At 45.3% G+C, this 15185-nt stretch overlaps 1 protein-coding gene across 1 annotated transcript in view; it reads left to right on the top strand.

The window, feature by feature from the left end:
* The window catches only part of LOC120046513 (tight junction-associated protein 1-like), a 159979-nt gene that overhangs the window by 84913 nt on the left and 59881 nt on the right, over nucleotides 1-15185 (top strand). Inside the window, exons 4-6 of the mRNA XM_038991813.1 lie at nucleotides 7926-8059; nucleotides 9925-10119; nucleotides 13964-13992. Of these exons, the coding sequence (XP_038847741.1) occupies nucleotides 9967-10119; nucleotides 13964-13992 (182 nt within the window). The 5' untranslated portion in view covers nucleotides 7926-8059; nucleotides 9925-9966. The remainder of the gene's footprint in view (nucleotides 1-7925; nucleotides 8060-9924; nucleotides 10120-13963; nucleotides 13993-15185) is intronic.

Genomic DNA, 15185 nt, shown 5'->3' with positions numbered 1-15185 from the left:
TCAGGCCAAAGAGTTCAATCTTGGTTTCATCAGATCAGAGAGTCTTGTTTCATGGTCTGAGAGTCTTTAGGTGCCTTTTGAGAAACTCCAAGCGGGATGTCATGTGCCTTTTTACTGAGGTGTGGCTTCTGTACGGCCACTCCACCATAAAGGCCTGATTGGTGAAGTGCTGCGGAGATTGTTGTCCTTCTGGAAGGTTTTCCCATCTCCACAGAGGAACTCTGGAGCTCTGTTAGTGACCATCGGGTTCTTGGTCACCTCCTTGACTAAGGCCCTTCTTCCGCGATTGCTCAGTTTGGTCGGGCGGCCAGCTCTAGGAAGAATGTTGGTTGTTCCAAACCTCTTCCATTTAAGAATGATGGAGGCCTCTGTGTTCTTGGGGACCTTCAATCCTGCAGAAATATTTTGGTACCCTTCCCCAGATCTGTGCCTTGGCACAATCCTGTTTCGGAGCTGTGGGACATTATATAGACAGGTGTGTGCCTTAACAATCATGTCCAATCAATTGAATTTACCAGAGCTGATCTCAAGGATGATCAATGGAAACAGGATGCACCTGAGCTCAATTTCGAGTCTCATAGCAAAGGGTCTGAATACTTATTAAAAATAAAAAACAGAAATACCTTATTTATACATCAATCATATATTTATGTAGCCCTTTTTACATCAGCCGATGTCACAAAGTACTATACAGAAACACAGCCTAAAACCCCAAACAGCAAGCAATGCAGATGTAGAAACACGGTGGCTAGAAAAAACTCCCTAGAAAGGCTAAACCTAGAGAGGAACCAGGCTCTGAGGGATGGCCAGTCCTTTTCTGGCTGTGCCGGGTGGAGATTATAACAGTACATGGCCAAGATGTTCAAATGTTCATAGATGACCAGCAGGGTCAAATAATATTAATAATAATAGTCATCCTCAGTGGTTGTAGAGGGTGCAACAGATCAGCACCTCAGGAGTAAATGTAATTTGGCTTTTCATAGCCGAGCATTCAGAGTTAGAGACAGCAGGTGCGGTGGAGTGAGCGAGTCGAAAACAGCAGGTCCGGGACAAGGTAGCACGTGCAGTGAACAGGTCAGGGTTCCATAGCCGCAGGCAGAATAGTTGAATCTGGAGCAGCAGCACGACCAGGTGTACTGGGGACAGCAAGGAGTCATCAGGCCAGGTAGTCCTGAGGCATAGTCACAGGGCTCAGGTCCTCTGGGAAGAGAGGGAGAGAGAGAATTAGAGGGTGCATACATAAATTCACACAGGACACAAGATACGACTCTGACCGAAAATAAATAACTTCTGGACATCAGGACTGCGATTACTCACCACGGACTGGCAGAAATCTTTTTATTTTTTTCCTTTTAACAAGTCTGATGAGCCCGAAGCGAATTATATTCTGCTTTCTCGGGAACAGGCCCAGATTCCCATGATTTGCGTGAAGAGGCGGAGAAAAAGGGGCCAGAGAGCAGGCTGCCTTCTGAGAATTTGTAGGCAATCGAATAAACCCCCACTACCTTTTATTCTGCTAGCAAACGTGCAATCTTGGGAGAACAACGGGACATTCAAAACTGTAATCTTATGCTTCACGGAGTCGTGGCTGAACGATGACATTATGAACATACTGGCTGGTTATACTCTGTACCGGCAGGATAGAACAGCGGCGTCTGGTAGGACAAGGGACTATGCATTTTTGTAAATAACAGCTGGTGCACGATATCTAAGGAAGTCTCGAGCTATTGCTCGCCTGAGATAGAGAGTATCTCATGATAAGCTGTAGACCACACCATCTACCTAGAGAGTTTATCTGTATTTTTCGTAGCTATTTACATACAACCACAGACTGCGGCTGGCACTAAGACAGGATTGAATGAGTTGTATTCCGCCATAAGCAAACAAGAAAATGCTCACCCAGAGGCGGCGCTCCTAGTAGCCGGGGACTTTAATGCAGGGAAACTTAAATCTGTTTTTACAAATGACTAGATCAATAAAATAGTGGTCAGATGAAGCAGATGCTAAGCTACAGAACTGTTTTGCTAGCACAGACTGGAATATGTTCCGGGATTCCTCCGATGGCATTGAGGAGTACACCATATCAGTCAATGGCTTCATCAATAAGTGCATCGAAGACGTCGTCCCCACGGTAACCGTACATACCCCAACCAGAAGCCATGGATTACAGGCAACATCCGCACTGAGCTAAAGGCTAGAGCTGCCGCTTTCAAGGAGTGGGACTCTAACCCGGAAGATTATAAGAAATCCCGCTATGCCCTCTGACGAACCATCAAACAGGCAAAGCGTCAATACAGGACTAAGATCGAATCGTACTACACCGGCTCTGATGCTTGTCAGATGTGGCAGGGCTTGCAAACCATTAGACTACAAAGGGAAGCACAGCCAAGAGCTGCCCAGTGACACGAGCGTACCGGACGAGCTAAACTACTATGCTCGCTTCGAGGCAAATAACACTGAAACATGCATGAGAGCATCAGCTGTTCCGGAAGACTGTGTGATCACGCTCTCCACAGCCGATGTGAGTAAGACCTTTAAACAGGTCAATCAATATTCACAAGGCCGCAGGGCCAGACGGATTACCAGGACGTGTACTACGCGCATGCGCTGACCAACTGGCAAGTGCCTTCACTGACATTTTCAACCTCTCGCTGTCCGAGTCTATAATACCAACATGTTTTAAGCAGACCACCATAGTCCCTGTCCCCAAGAACACGAAGGTAACCTGCCTAAATGACTACCGACCCGTAGCACTCACGTCTGTAGCCATGAAGTGCTTTGAATGGTTGGTCGTTGCTCACATCAACACCATTATCCCAGAAACCCTAGACCCACTCCAATTTGCATACCGCCCCAACAGATCCACAGATGTCATCTCTATTGCACTCCACACTGCTCTATCCCACCTGGACAAAAGGAACACCTATGTGAGAGTGCTATTCATTGACTACTGCTCAGCATTCAACACCATAGTGCCCTCAAAGCTCATCAATAAGCGAAGGACACTGGGACTAAACACCTCCCTCTGCAACTGGATCCTGGATTTCCTGACGGGCCGCCCCCAGGTGGTAAGGGTAGGTAACAACACATCCGCCACGCTGATCCTCAACTCAGGGGTGCGTGCTCAGTCCCCTCTTGTACTCCCTGTTCACTCATGACTGCACAGCCAGGCACGACTCCAACACCAAGTTTGCCGATGACACAACAGTGGTAGGCCTGATCCCCGACGAGACTGCTTATAGGGAGGAGGTCAGAGACCTTGCCATGTGGTGCCAGGACAACAACCTCTCCCTCAACATGATCAAGACAAAGGAGATGATTGTGGACTACAGGAAAAAGAGGGCTGCGCACGCCCCCATTCTCATTGATGGGGCTGCAGTGGAGCAGGTTGAGAGCTTCAAGTTCCTTGGTGTCCACATCACCTACAAACTAACATGGTCCAAGCACACCAAGACAGTCGTGAAGAGGGCACGACAAAGCCTATTCCCCTTCAAGAGACTGAAAAAATGTGGCATTGGTCCTCAGATCCTCAAAAGGTTCTACACCTGCACCATCAAGAGCATCCTGACTGGTTTGTTCACTGCCTGGTATGGCAACTGCTCGGCCTCCAACTGCAAGGCACTACAGAGGGTAGTGCCAATGGCCCAGTACATCACTGGGACCAAGCTTCCTGCCATCCAGGACCTCTATACCAGGCAGCGTCAGAGGAAGGCCCAAAATATTATCAAAGACTCCAGCCACCCTAGTCATAGACTGTTCTCTCTGCTAAGCACGGCAAGCGGTACTGGAGCGACAAGTCTAGGTACAAGAGGCTTCTAAACAGCTTCTACCCCCAAGCCATAAGACTCCTGAACATCTAATCAAATGGTGACCCAGACTATTTGCATTGCCCCCCCCCCCCCTCCCTCTTTTACGCCGCTGCTACTCTCTGTTGTTATCATCAATGCATAGTCACTTTAATAACTGTACCTACATGTACATATTACCTCAACTAACCGTCTGCCCCGCACATTGACTCTTTAACGGTACCCACCTGTATATAGTCTCGCGATTGTTATTTTATTGCAGCTCTTTAATTACTTGTTACTTTTATTTCTTATTCTTATCTGTATTTTTTTTAACTTCATTGTTGTTTAGGGGCTCGTAAGTAAGCATTTCAATGTTGTATTCATCACATGTGACTAATAAAATTTGATTTGAAGACAGGAGAAATACTCCAGATATAAGACTGACCCTAGCCCCCCGATACACAAACTATTGCAGCATAAATACTGGAAGCTGAGACCGGAGGGGTCGGGAGACACCGTGGCCCCATCCGATGAAACCCCCTGACAGGGCCGACCAGGCAGGATACAAACCCACCCACTTTGCCAAAACACAGCCCCCACACCACTAGAGGGATATATTCAAACCACCAACTTACTACCCTGAGACAAGGCTATATCCCACAAAGATCTCCCCCACGGCATGAACCCAAAGGGGGCGCAAACACGGACTCAAGTGACGCACCCTTCCTAATGTGAAAACATTTCTATAAACCTGTTTTCACTTTGTCATTTTGGGGTATTGTGTGTAGATTGCTGAGGAATTGTTATTTATTTAATACATTTTGGAATAAGGCTGTGAAGTAACAAAATGTGGAAAAAGTCAAGGGGTCTTAATACTTTACAAAGGCACTGCATGTGCACGGTTCTTTCTGCCGGCACCCTCCCCTCTCTCCCTTGCGATGGCTCGCCTGCTCTTTCTCTTTGCTTATGATGCGAGTGTGTTAAGTTTTCATTCTGTGCTTGTAGAATTTCCTATTCATTGATGATAGGCCCTGCTGTACTGAAGTTGCAAAACATTGCAAGCCAAGAAATTGTGAGATACAGCGTTTGTTTGCCGATAGATAGGCCTAGTACATGGTTCTGACGCTGTCTGTCTTGTGGCCGACCTGCCTATACTGTGCCCCTCCCCTCTCTCTCCATCCCTAGCTAGCTTGCTATGAATGATGCAGGTGTTTGTTCTTGGAAGTACACGGGAACTAATCAGTCTCCTCCGTACCCAAAATACTCAATCTTAGGAGTCAATTCCTTGTGGACTCGAATCTTGACACTCAGAAATGGGAGTCGACGTGCAAGAAGTTGGAGTCAATTATTTTGGAGTCGACTCTCCACCCACTACATCATCGTTGTTAACAGTTGGAAAAATGGCAGAGAAAGGCAAGCGACAGCAGTGAAATCCTATATGGTATTTCTATGAGAAGTTAAATGAGGAAATGTAAACTTTGCAGTAGTGATGCACCGATATGACATTTTTGGCCGATACCAATATCCAATATTTTCCTTGCCAAAAAAAAACGATACCTATAACCGATATTTTAAATTTTAGCGGCCTTTTAAGCATTGTAGTACAGTTGAATAGTTAACACACACACATGGATGCAGAGGTCTAAGGCACTGCATCTCAGTGCAAGAGGCGTCACTACAGTCCCTGGTTCGAATCCAGGCTGTATCACATCCAGCCGTGATTGGGAGTCCCATAGGGCAGCGCACAATTGGCTCAACATCGTCCGGGTTTGGCCGGGGTAGGCCGTCATTGTAAATAAGAATTTGTTCTTAACTGACTTGTCCACTCAAATAAAGGTTACACACCACACTGACCAAAAAGTTATTTTGTTGCCATTTACGTATGTCCCCGTTACCAGTAAAACAATCAAAACCTATTTCTTTCAATTTACTTGCTGTGCTGTTTCATTGTTCATTTGTTCAGTCATTTCATTCTCAACCAGGATGTCTATGGAACGCCGTTTGGGTCTTTGCGTGTCAATAAAGATACACTATTTGACGTGTCAAATAACACTATTTGACCAATCAGGACCTGAATATGACAGCACGTCACATAATTTAACGCGTTCATTAATTTTCTACATAGTTATTGCACATTGATTACGCTATCACTCGTATTTCATATGTCACAACGGTTCATCGATAAGTATGCTAGGATGCTAGCTCATGTATGCAAACAATGTTCTTCCCCATAAACATAGAAAAACGACAATTTGTTATAGTAGCATAGCTAGGTGTCATCTAAAATAACCCTAATTTATAAGACCGTTCTTATTTGATGAATGGTGGTCGGACCCATCTATGTGAAGCTAGTAGACTTTGCGGTTAGCATTCAAAATCAAAGTATGGCATAATTATACTATTTGTATTAATTTGCATCACTGTTAATTATATACTCTTATTTTGAAGGAAAACCGCAAATTCCACTATTGTGCTTAATCCTTATTGTGGCTAGCTTCACAACACATAACCCGGTCCGGTCGAGCATCACTAGCCAGATGAAGCTAGCTGGCTGCTTATAACGTTAGCTTTGGGCAAAAGGGTTAAGTAGCTGGCTAGCTATTTATTTTCATGAACTGAAGTTCATTTTCAATAGGTGAACAAGTGGCAACCTAGCTAATACTTACCCACAAGGATTCCTAAATCATTGCTAAGAATAATGAAAATGACTGCAGTTTCTACTGGTCATTGTTTTCAGGCTGGTTGTAGGTCGTTGTTTTCAGGCTGTTTGTATTGGTGCTAGCTAGGTACCAAGCTAAAGCTAGCTAGCCCAGAAGTTGCGGTAGAACAAATTATGCTTTATTACCAGCACGGTATTGTAAACACATTGTTTGCGGCCGGTGTTTGCTTGTTTGTAGACTTTTTTTGTACAGCTTTGACAGTGCTACTGTATATTATTTGACACGCAATGACCCAAACGGCGTTCCATAGTATATGTTGTGAAGCTAATAGCAGTGACTTTATTACTGTGTAACTCCAGTAGGGCAACGTCTGAAAAATAGCTCACTTGGTAGCGTGTACCGGTGCTCGACCAGTCGGCGAAAGCCAACATCACCCACGACAGAGAACGGTTGATTGTCAAGGGCAATGAATTCCATTATCTTGGCTTTAATGGATTTCGCCTTTGAGTTGACTCGCTGAAATTTTCTTACTCTTTCAATTGACTGCTCGACTTGTTGACTGCTCACTCCACACAGCAGACATTGTGGGCTAGGTTAGGAATGCTGTGTTGTACGTGTAACGCCAAATTTTTACGTGGCGTCATTACGTCATGTACCTACGTTATATAGGTATCCACGTCAGCTTTGACATCGGCGTTAAACTAGACATCGGGCCGATGTTGGCATTTTTAGCTAATTTCGGCCGACTCCAATATGTTCACCGATTTATATTGTGCATCCCTACTTTGCAGTAATGGTAGTACAGGTGCAAGGTTTAAACTTTTTGAAAGGAACGCAGTGTGAGACCCAAACCGTTGCTGGCAGCAGGATTGTGAATTGAGACATGGAATTTTCTGATCTTTTCGTATGGTTTTGATGAAAAACTGATGATAGAAAAATGGCGGTTTAAACACTAAGATATTTTCCATTTGTCACATCCCTAATATGTATCTGCTCCTGTTTGTCATTATTTTAAGGTGGAAGAGCTCTGTTTTCTCATAATGATGATGCCGTTTTTTTTTTTTAAGTCCTTTTAGAAACTGGGATCTTGTGGTGTGAAAATCTTCTTCGTTTTTTAATGATTAAAAAATATATATATATTTTACCTTACTTATTTTACCATACTTAAATAAAACAATGAATGTTTTATGGTGTGCGAGTGTTGCGCCTTTTCCTTTTCAATGATGTTGGCTTGTGGCATTTATTTAATGTCTTGCATGTCAGTATCATCATGTATCAGCTCAGAATAGCTTGTTAGATTTCATGTCATGTACACAAGTATGTTAGTGACTAGGCTTTGCTATAGTGTGGTATAGTCAATTTGACTCTATGTTCTAAATACCACTGTACCTGCTAGCAATCTAGTATTGAGATGTCATCCTCCTTTAGCTCAGATTGCTTAATCAGAATCCTTTCATTTGATGTGCTCTAATTTCAGACATACACTCACGGTTCCTCTACCTGACTGGCTCTGTGCTGTAATTGCGTCTGATCATTCATTCCAAGACTGATTAACTCATGCACTCATTTTACCCAGAGACTCCCTGTGGCTCATTCAAATACTGTCTTCAGGTAAATGGCATTCCAAAATGTTCATGTTCCAATTGAGGGCTGTCACCTTCAGATTCACTATTGGTGATTTCATCTCTGATGAGCTGAAGTTTGACTTCCTTTTATAAGATATCGTAAACGTGGCCTTAGTCGGTTATAATAATGGTGTTTTTCAGGCAGAGCTTTAACTTAGAAGACCCATCTGAGTGATTCCGCATGAAACCAGGACAGAAAAAAATACTGATTTGGGGGATTTTCACAAAATGTAATGAATTGAATGGTCATTTGGAGGAAGGATTGTTGACGTTTGACATTTTGTATCTAAAAGCATAATTGAGAAATAATTCATCAAAGTTGGCATATGACATTTTGGCCTTACCCAGGCCTCCTTTTAGACTCCATAATGTTTTATCTCTCTGCAATCTTACTCCATGCCGTTGACCTTCTGATGTTGTCTGTATTCTAGCAACGCAACATTATATAGAATTGGAAAACAAGACATAGCGATGATTGGCTTTCCTCCATCTTTTTTAGTTTTTGCTTGCCCGGAAAAAATTACAGGCAGATCTATGTTTCATGAGTGGAAGATAATCAAGCAAACATCTGCTCAGTTGGCAATGGTGGTTGTGGGAAATTTGCATAAAGTAGAGCTCAACTTTTTCTACTGCTCTGCTGCTAGTAGGGTTCTCGCCGCTCACCTTCCCACAATCCCCTGCACATTTCTCAGCGTGCCCTCGCTGAAAATGAATGGGGGCAGTACTTCTCTTGCTGACGCCGTGTCTGGTAAAAACACGCTGTTAGACTGAAGAGGGGGGGTTGAGACCTTACTATATTCCACAATAACGTTTTCCTAATCATTATTTATTTCAGAATGCTCTCATCAGGGATACAAATGGTTGTCCTTCAATCTACCTTTTTTCTATCTGAACCTCTTAAAATGATTTCTATGGCTTACACTGCAATGAGTGCATCAGACTGGCATAAGCAACATGTATAATGGATATAGAGAGGACTACAGTGTCCTAGTCTGTGCTGGCAGGAAGCATAGGCAGCTCTATGGTGTTTCTCCACTCACTGGCAATTGGATCCACAGGGCTATAGAGTGACTCAGCGGAAGCCAAGTTATCAATCAGAATGGATATAGTGACGCGTCCTTCTCTTGTTCAGCTTAAGCTTCATTTATTTTCATTTCAGCTTCATTTATGACCACTAGTGTGGGTGTCGGTGTGCCTGTGCTCCTAAAAGTGCCTTCCGGTGCATCAGTGTGTGTTTGTGGTCCATGGTTTAGATTTTGGGAGGAAATGAATCCACACCCCCTAACGAATGTGGCTTGTTTTCACATTCTAAACTTAGCCCACTATAATCAATTCTGCCAGCCCGTGGACTGGAGTTTAAGAGTTCCTCTATTGGAAACATACTTCTGCTTGTAATCAATCGTAGGCTTGAGGGCATGATCAGATTTTCCTCTCTTTCTATTGCACATACACACATACTCTGCAGGCAGAATTCTGAGAGCAGATATTTTAAAAGCCCTCCACATCACAACACATAAATTGACATGTGTATGATGTTCATTTGAAGTGGCATCCCAAACCCCTCCCTCCACTCTCCACCACTAACAGTCTGCACCAGGCAGCCACTTTCTTTACTGTCCAATGCTGCTGCTCTCAAAGCCCTATTGATGCAAACCACTTTTTCGTTCCAGCCACTTTAGGAGAGAGCGAGAGCAGCAGAGTAGAGAGCCAGGGAGAGAGAATGGTTGTGTGAGAGAGGGAGAGAAAGACTGGGGAACTGGACACAGACCTTAACAGCTGGCTTTTTGCACAGAGCAGGACTCAGGGCTGCTGCTACTACTTCCACCGCATCTAATGCTTGTCTCCTGGCAGGAATAACAGAACGGACAGACAGACGGACGCTGAGCGCCAAGGATGACGAGCGCTGCCCCGGCCAGGAAGCCGTACCGCAAGGCTCCGCCTCAGCACCGCGAGACACGCAACAGCCTGCCCTTGTTTCGGGAGGACCTTAGTGGGAGCACGCCGCCTGTCCACACCGCTGGCCCCAACCTGCCTGACCCCTGCCAGGTAATTCGCATTCCAAACCATACCCCAGGTTTTCAGCGATCAAGGTTCACAGACCCCTACCCGAAATGCCCAGTTAGTCCTGAGGGCCGCAATATATTCTCCCCCTCCTGGTCTCTGCTCTCGGACAGCGAACTGGACGTCTCCAGCCTGTCCAGCCTGGAGCTTACCGTCCTGCCCCCACCCCGCATCTTCAGCCATGGAGGCATCACCATGGGCGTCACTGCCAACCAGACAGCCAGGGATCTACAGGGGATGAGCCACTTCTTGAGCCACAGTGAGGGCTTACTCGCCCTATCTGGAGACGAGGACCTCAGCTCAGAGGACTCCCAGCGAGGTGGCCACTCCGCCTCCATAGCCCAGTCCAGTCGTAGCATGGAGCGCTCGCTGGCCTTCAAGGACAATGCAGAGATCCTGGTGCCTAGAGGTGGTCAGCACCACCAGCAGACATCCTTCCAGAGACCGGCCCTCCCTCCTAAGGGGATCCTAAAGCAGCCCAACCAGCTGGGCGCCCACTTCTCAGACCTCAGGAAGTCCAAGTCTGTTGAAATGCTGGGCCAGAGCCGTGGCCGGAAACCCGAGAGCAAGTCTCTGGACAGGGAGACTGAGAGGAAGGATCTGGGCAAGACCTCTTCTATCAGACAGGTTTCCCCATCTTCCACTTCATCCAGCTCAGCGCCCTCAGAGAGAAAGATACAGTTTCTGGAAAATAAGCTGAAATTCTCCAACTTCCTGAATGATGTCACCACTAGGGTCATCTGCCCTGCCAGAATGCAGATGTTGGGTGGAAAAAAGAAAGAGGCCCCAAGACCAGCTAAGGGTAACCAGTACCAGGCACAGAATGCCCCCCAGACTCCTGAAGTGAAGAAGCGAGGAGCCGAGAGGAAGTCTGAGAAGAGCCGGCCGTGGGACGAGTGGCCCTCGGCGCTGAACAGGGACAGGCCTTCCAGGAAGGACAAAGAGGGCCAGCCCAAGACCTGGCGCATCCCCCTTAGGAAGGACAGCACCGACCAGGATGGAAAGAAGCGTAGGGCAGACCCCCATCGAGAGGGAGCAAGGCCCAAATCGGAGGGGCCCATCTACAGTCATGTGGGGGGCGGAGGGGACTCCAGCTCCCGACGCAGCAGTGAGACTGATTGGGAGGACAAGAGTCGGCAAGGGGACCATCACGAGCAACAACAGCACCAGCCCTCTCAGCTGGAGACCAGGACACAGCACAAAGACACTATGAGTAGACCCACAGCTAAATACATGCCCCAGCCTCCTCACTCTGAGAGGGAACAAGTGACAACTGTATCACAACACAGCTCTTTTTCAATTTTATCACAGATCAAGGTATGTGAGGAGAATTTCTCCTTCTTTCCCCCGTTCATTGTTGTACACCTTCCAGAAAAATAATTGGAAGCCTTCTCAACCAATTTCTGTGTATTGTGTCGCGAGATGATTCAACCTGCGAGTTGCTTAGCTACAACTCTCGTTATATTATAAATAGAAATGACATTCGCCATTAACTGAAGGTAAGTCATCTCCCTAGATGGCTTGAAAGAGCGTTCAAGTGGCATTCACTAGCCAGCGTTCTAGTTCAATTCAAACTGAAAAGTTCAGTCTTGTGCAGCTGTGTCATGTGAGTCTATCATTTTACTTTTAGATATCTTTATTTTATTGCACGGTATTCTGCTGTAGCTACAGTTGCAGCCAAATATATTGACACACTTGCACTTTTCTTAAAAATAAAAAAAAATCCCATTTTTTTCCTAAAATAATTAGAAATGGAAAAGTTTGTTCTCATCTTGTTATTTGATTGTCAACATTGCAGAACCAATTTTATTTTTGTTAAATTAAGACAATTAGATATATTTTTGTAACCCGGAGCTAGTACATGGTTTCACAGCTTTTTGCCAACAAATGCTTCTTGGAGTCACCAATGAGCTTGCTGGACCTTTCTACTGACAATTTTGCCCACTTTTCTGCAGCAAACTGCTCTAATTCTTCAATGTTGGAGGGGTACCCTCCACAAACTGCTGTTTTCAGCTCTCGCCATAGGTTATGGACTCTCCTCTGGCCACTCCAGAACAGTCCAATGTTTTTTATTGAACTATTCCAGTGTGCTTTTGATGTTTCTTTGGAGTTGTCCTGCTGGAAGACCCACAACCTTCAACAGACAGCTTTTGGACACTAGGTTGAACATTACACTCAAACACCTTCATAATTGGCTGATTTCATGATGTCTTGCACACATTCAAGGCCCACAGTACCAGAGGCAGCAAAGCAACCCCACAGCATTGTCGAACCTCCCTCATGTTTGATTTTAGGGAGGGTGTTCATTTCTTTGAATGCTTCATTTGGTTGTTGGTTAACATAGGAAGACCCCACTGTGGAAGGAGACACAAGAAAGACCGATTTGATGCATGAAACCCACCTAAACCAGCCTAAATCCTGGGGGAAATGTTCTATGGACCAATTCAACTAAATTCAAGTTCTTTGGCTGTAGAGATCAGCACTGTGTTTACTGACGACTAAATTAAGCATTCAATTTAAGAAAAACACCCTCCCTACAATCAAGCATGGGGGAGGTTCGATAAGGCTGTGGCGTTGCTTTGCTGCCTCTGGTAGTGGGTGCATTTTAACGTGTGCAAGACATGAAACCAGCAGATCATGTGTTTTAGGGTCCTGTGTTCAACCCAGTGTCCAAAAACTGGGTCTCCATGGATGGTTTTGGGTCTTGCACCAAGCCAACGACCCCAAACACACATCAAAAAGCACCCAGGAATGGTACAAAAAGAGATGCTGGACTGTTGGAGTGGCCAGCAAAGAGTCCAGATCTAAATCACATCCATAACCTATGGCAAGAGCTGAAAACAGCAGTTGGTGGAGGGCACACCTCAAACATTGAAGAACTAGACCAATTTGCTGCTAAAAATCTGCAAAATTGCCAGTAGAAAGGTGCAGCAAGCTCAAAGATGGCTAAAAGTAGAGTTGGTCTGCTGTTATCTTGGCCAAAGGCTGTGCAACCAAGTACTAGCTCCAGGGTGCCAAAATTTTGTCCATGCAGTTTGTCTTTATTTTCTAAATTTAAAATAGTCAATTTAAGTTTACAAAAATATAATTGGTTCTGCAATGATGAAAATCGAATAACAAGGTGTGGGGACCAAATGTTTTTTTAAATTATGCCTGTAACGATTATTCTTAATTATTAAAGTGCAATTATCCTACAGAGATGAGACTACCATATTCTTAAATATAATGCTGATAACTAGCCTCTTAAGTGCTGTAGATGTGCAGATGGACCCTCTGTGTAAACTGATGGCTTTTTTAGTTGGCAGAATGACAGGGGCTGTCAAATTGATTTCATAGCTCCATGAGGCGTGTACGTATTGACCTATGCAGCTAAGAGAGACACAATTTAAAATTCTGCCCCGGCTGCTCATCTCTAACCCTTTGGCTTCAACAGAAATGTGGCTAACACTGTGGCTACCAAGGAATCTGTGCAGTGCAAAATTCTTTATTATAAACATAGAACCTGTGTACAATTTATGCTTCAAGTTCTACCTTGAAAGCCAGTGATTGTTGACATTGTGGATTGTTGTCAGAGTGCATCTCAGCTTTTTCCAAGGTCTGCTCACTGCCGGTCTCGCTCAATGCCTCAAGGTTGTAGATAGCCTTTTTAAAAGTAATTACCAATGTTTCCCCCATATGGCAGAGTTTGCCAGGGCAGCTGAGATTTTATGTGTTTTTTTTTCTTGACAATGCTTTATTCTCAGGAAATGACAGCCAGTCCAACAAAATCTCTTTTGTTGCAAACATATCCACAATGGCCAAATTTAATGGGATGTTTCTGTTGTTGCAGGACTCCTTATCAGATGCAGACAGGATCAAGTAAGTGGTTATTTTATATCCTCATGCTTACCTTGATAAATATATGTTGTATTTTCTGTGAAATGCTTCAGCCACAGGATTGAAAATACCCACATTTGACTTAGTTTAATGAAACAGAAAAAAGTGAACTTATGCATGTCTTGGAATGGTTCTTTGGCGATGGGTTTCTGTGTCTATTTGCCTGCCTCACTTTGAGCCCAGTGTTGACACCTCTACAGTGTACTGTATAACTCAATCTTTACTGTGTGGGAAGCTGTAGCCCTGGGTGGCATGACCTGATTGGCAGTGGGTAGATAGGCTGCTTCTAGTGGACAGCCAGGTTGGCACCGAACCATGGCCACCCGTTCACTGGAACCCCCCAGCTGCTCCGGTCGAGACGCTTCCTGGGGAGAGGGAGCCTGGCAGGCTACTTTTACATGTAGTACTCTTTAAAACAGCCGATCCCAGTCCTCTTTAAAGTGAACTCTGGGTTGGGCCTTCCAAGTGGCGCAGCGGTCTAAGGCACTGTAGTAATGCCGCAGGGCTAGAGGCGTTACTACAGACCCAGGTTCATTCCCGGGCTGTGTCACAACTGGCCGTGGCCGGGAGTCCCATAGGACGCCGCACAATTGGCCCATCGTCGCCCGGGTTAGGGGAGGGTTTGGCCGGGGGGGCTATACTTGGCTCACCGTGCCCTAGCGACTCCTTGTGGCAGGCCAGGCGCCTATAGGCTGACGCCAGTTGAATGGTGTTTCCTCTGACACATTGGTGCGGACTGGCTGCCGGGTTAAGCTGGCGGGTGTTAAGGGTAATTTTTTTGGAGGACTCATGACTCCCCCCTTCGCCTCTCCTCAGCCCGTTGGGGAGTTGCAGCGATGAGACACGATCGAAATTGGGGAGAAAAAGGGGGGTAAAAAATAAGCTAAATAACTAAAGTCCTTGTATTCACACTGCCCTTGCCTTTATAAGAGGACACGACTCTTTTGCCAGTTCACTTCACCTATTTTGTGGTCCGAGTCCTCTTTGCATTCACATTGCTATGTTTAGAGAGGAACCAAGATCTTTTTCCAACATTCACTCAATGTACTGTGGGTTTTTACGAAGTGCAGGACAAGCCATTCCATCAGAATGTGTTATGGGACAGCTAAATATACCTACTTACAGTGCATTCGGAAAGTGTTCAGACCCCTTGACTTTTTAATTTATGTTACAGC

Source organism: Salvelinus namaycush, chromosome 4 (assembly GCF_016432855.1).
Source record: "Salvelinus namaycush isolate Seneca chromosome 4, SaNama_1.0, whole genome shotgun sequence".
NCBI lineage: Eukaryota > Metazoa > Chordata > Actinopteri > Salmoniformes > Salmonidae > Salvelinus > Salvelinus namaycush.
The sequence above is the reverse complement of the archived record's forward strand: the minus strand, read 5'-3'. Positions and strand labels throughout refer to the sequence as shown.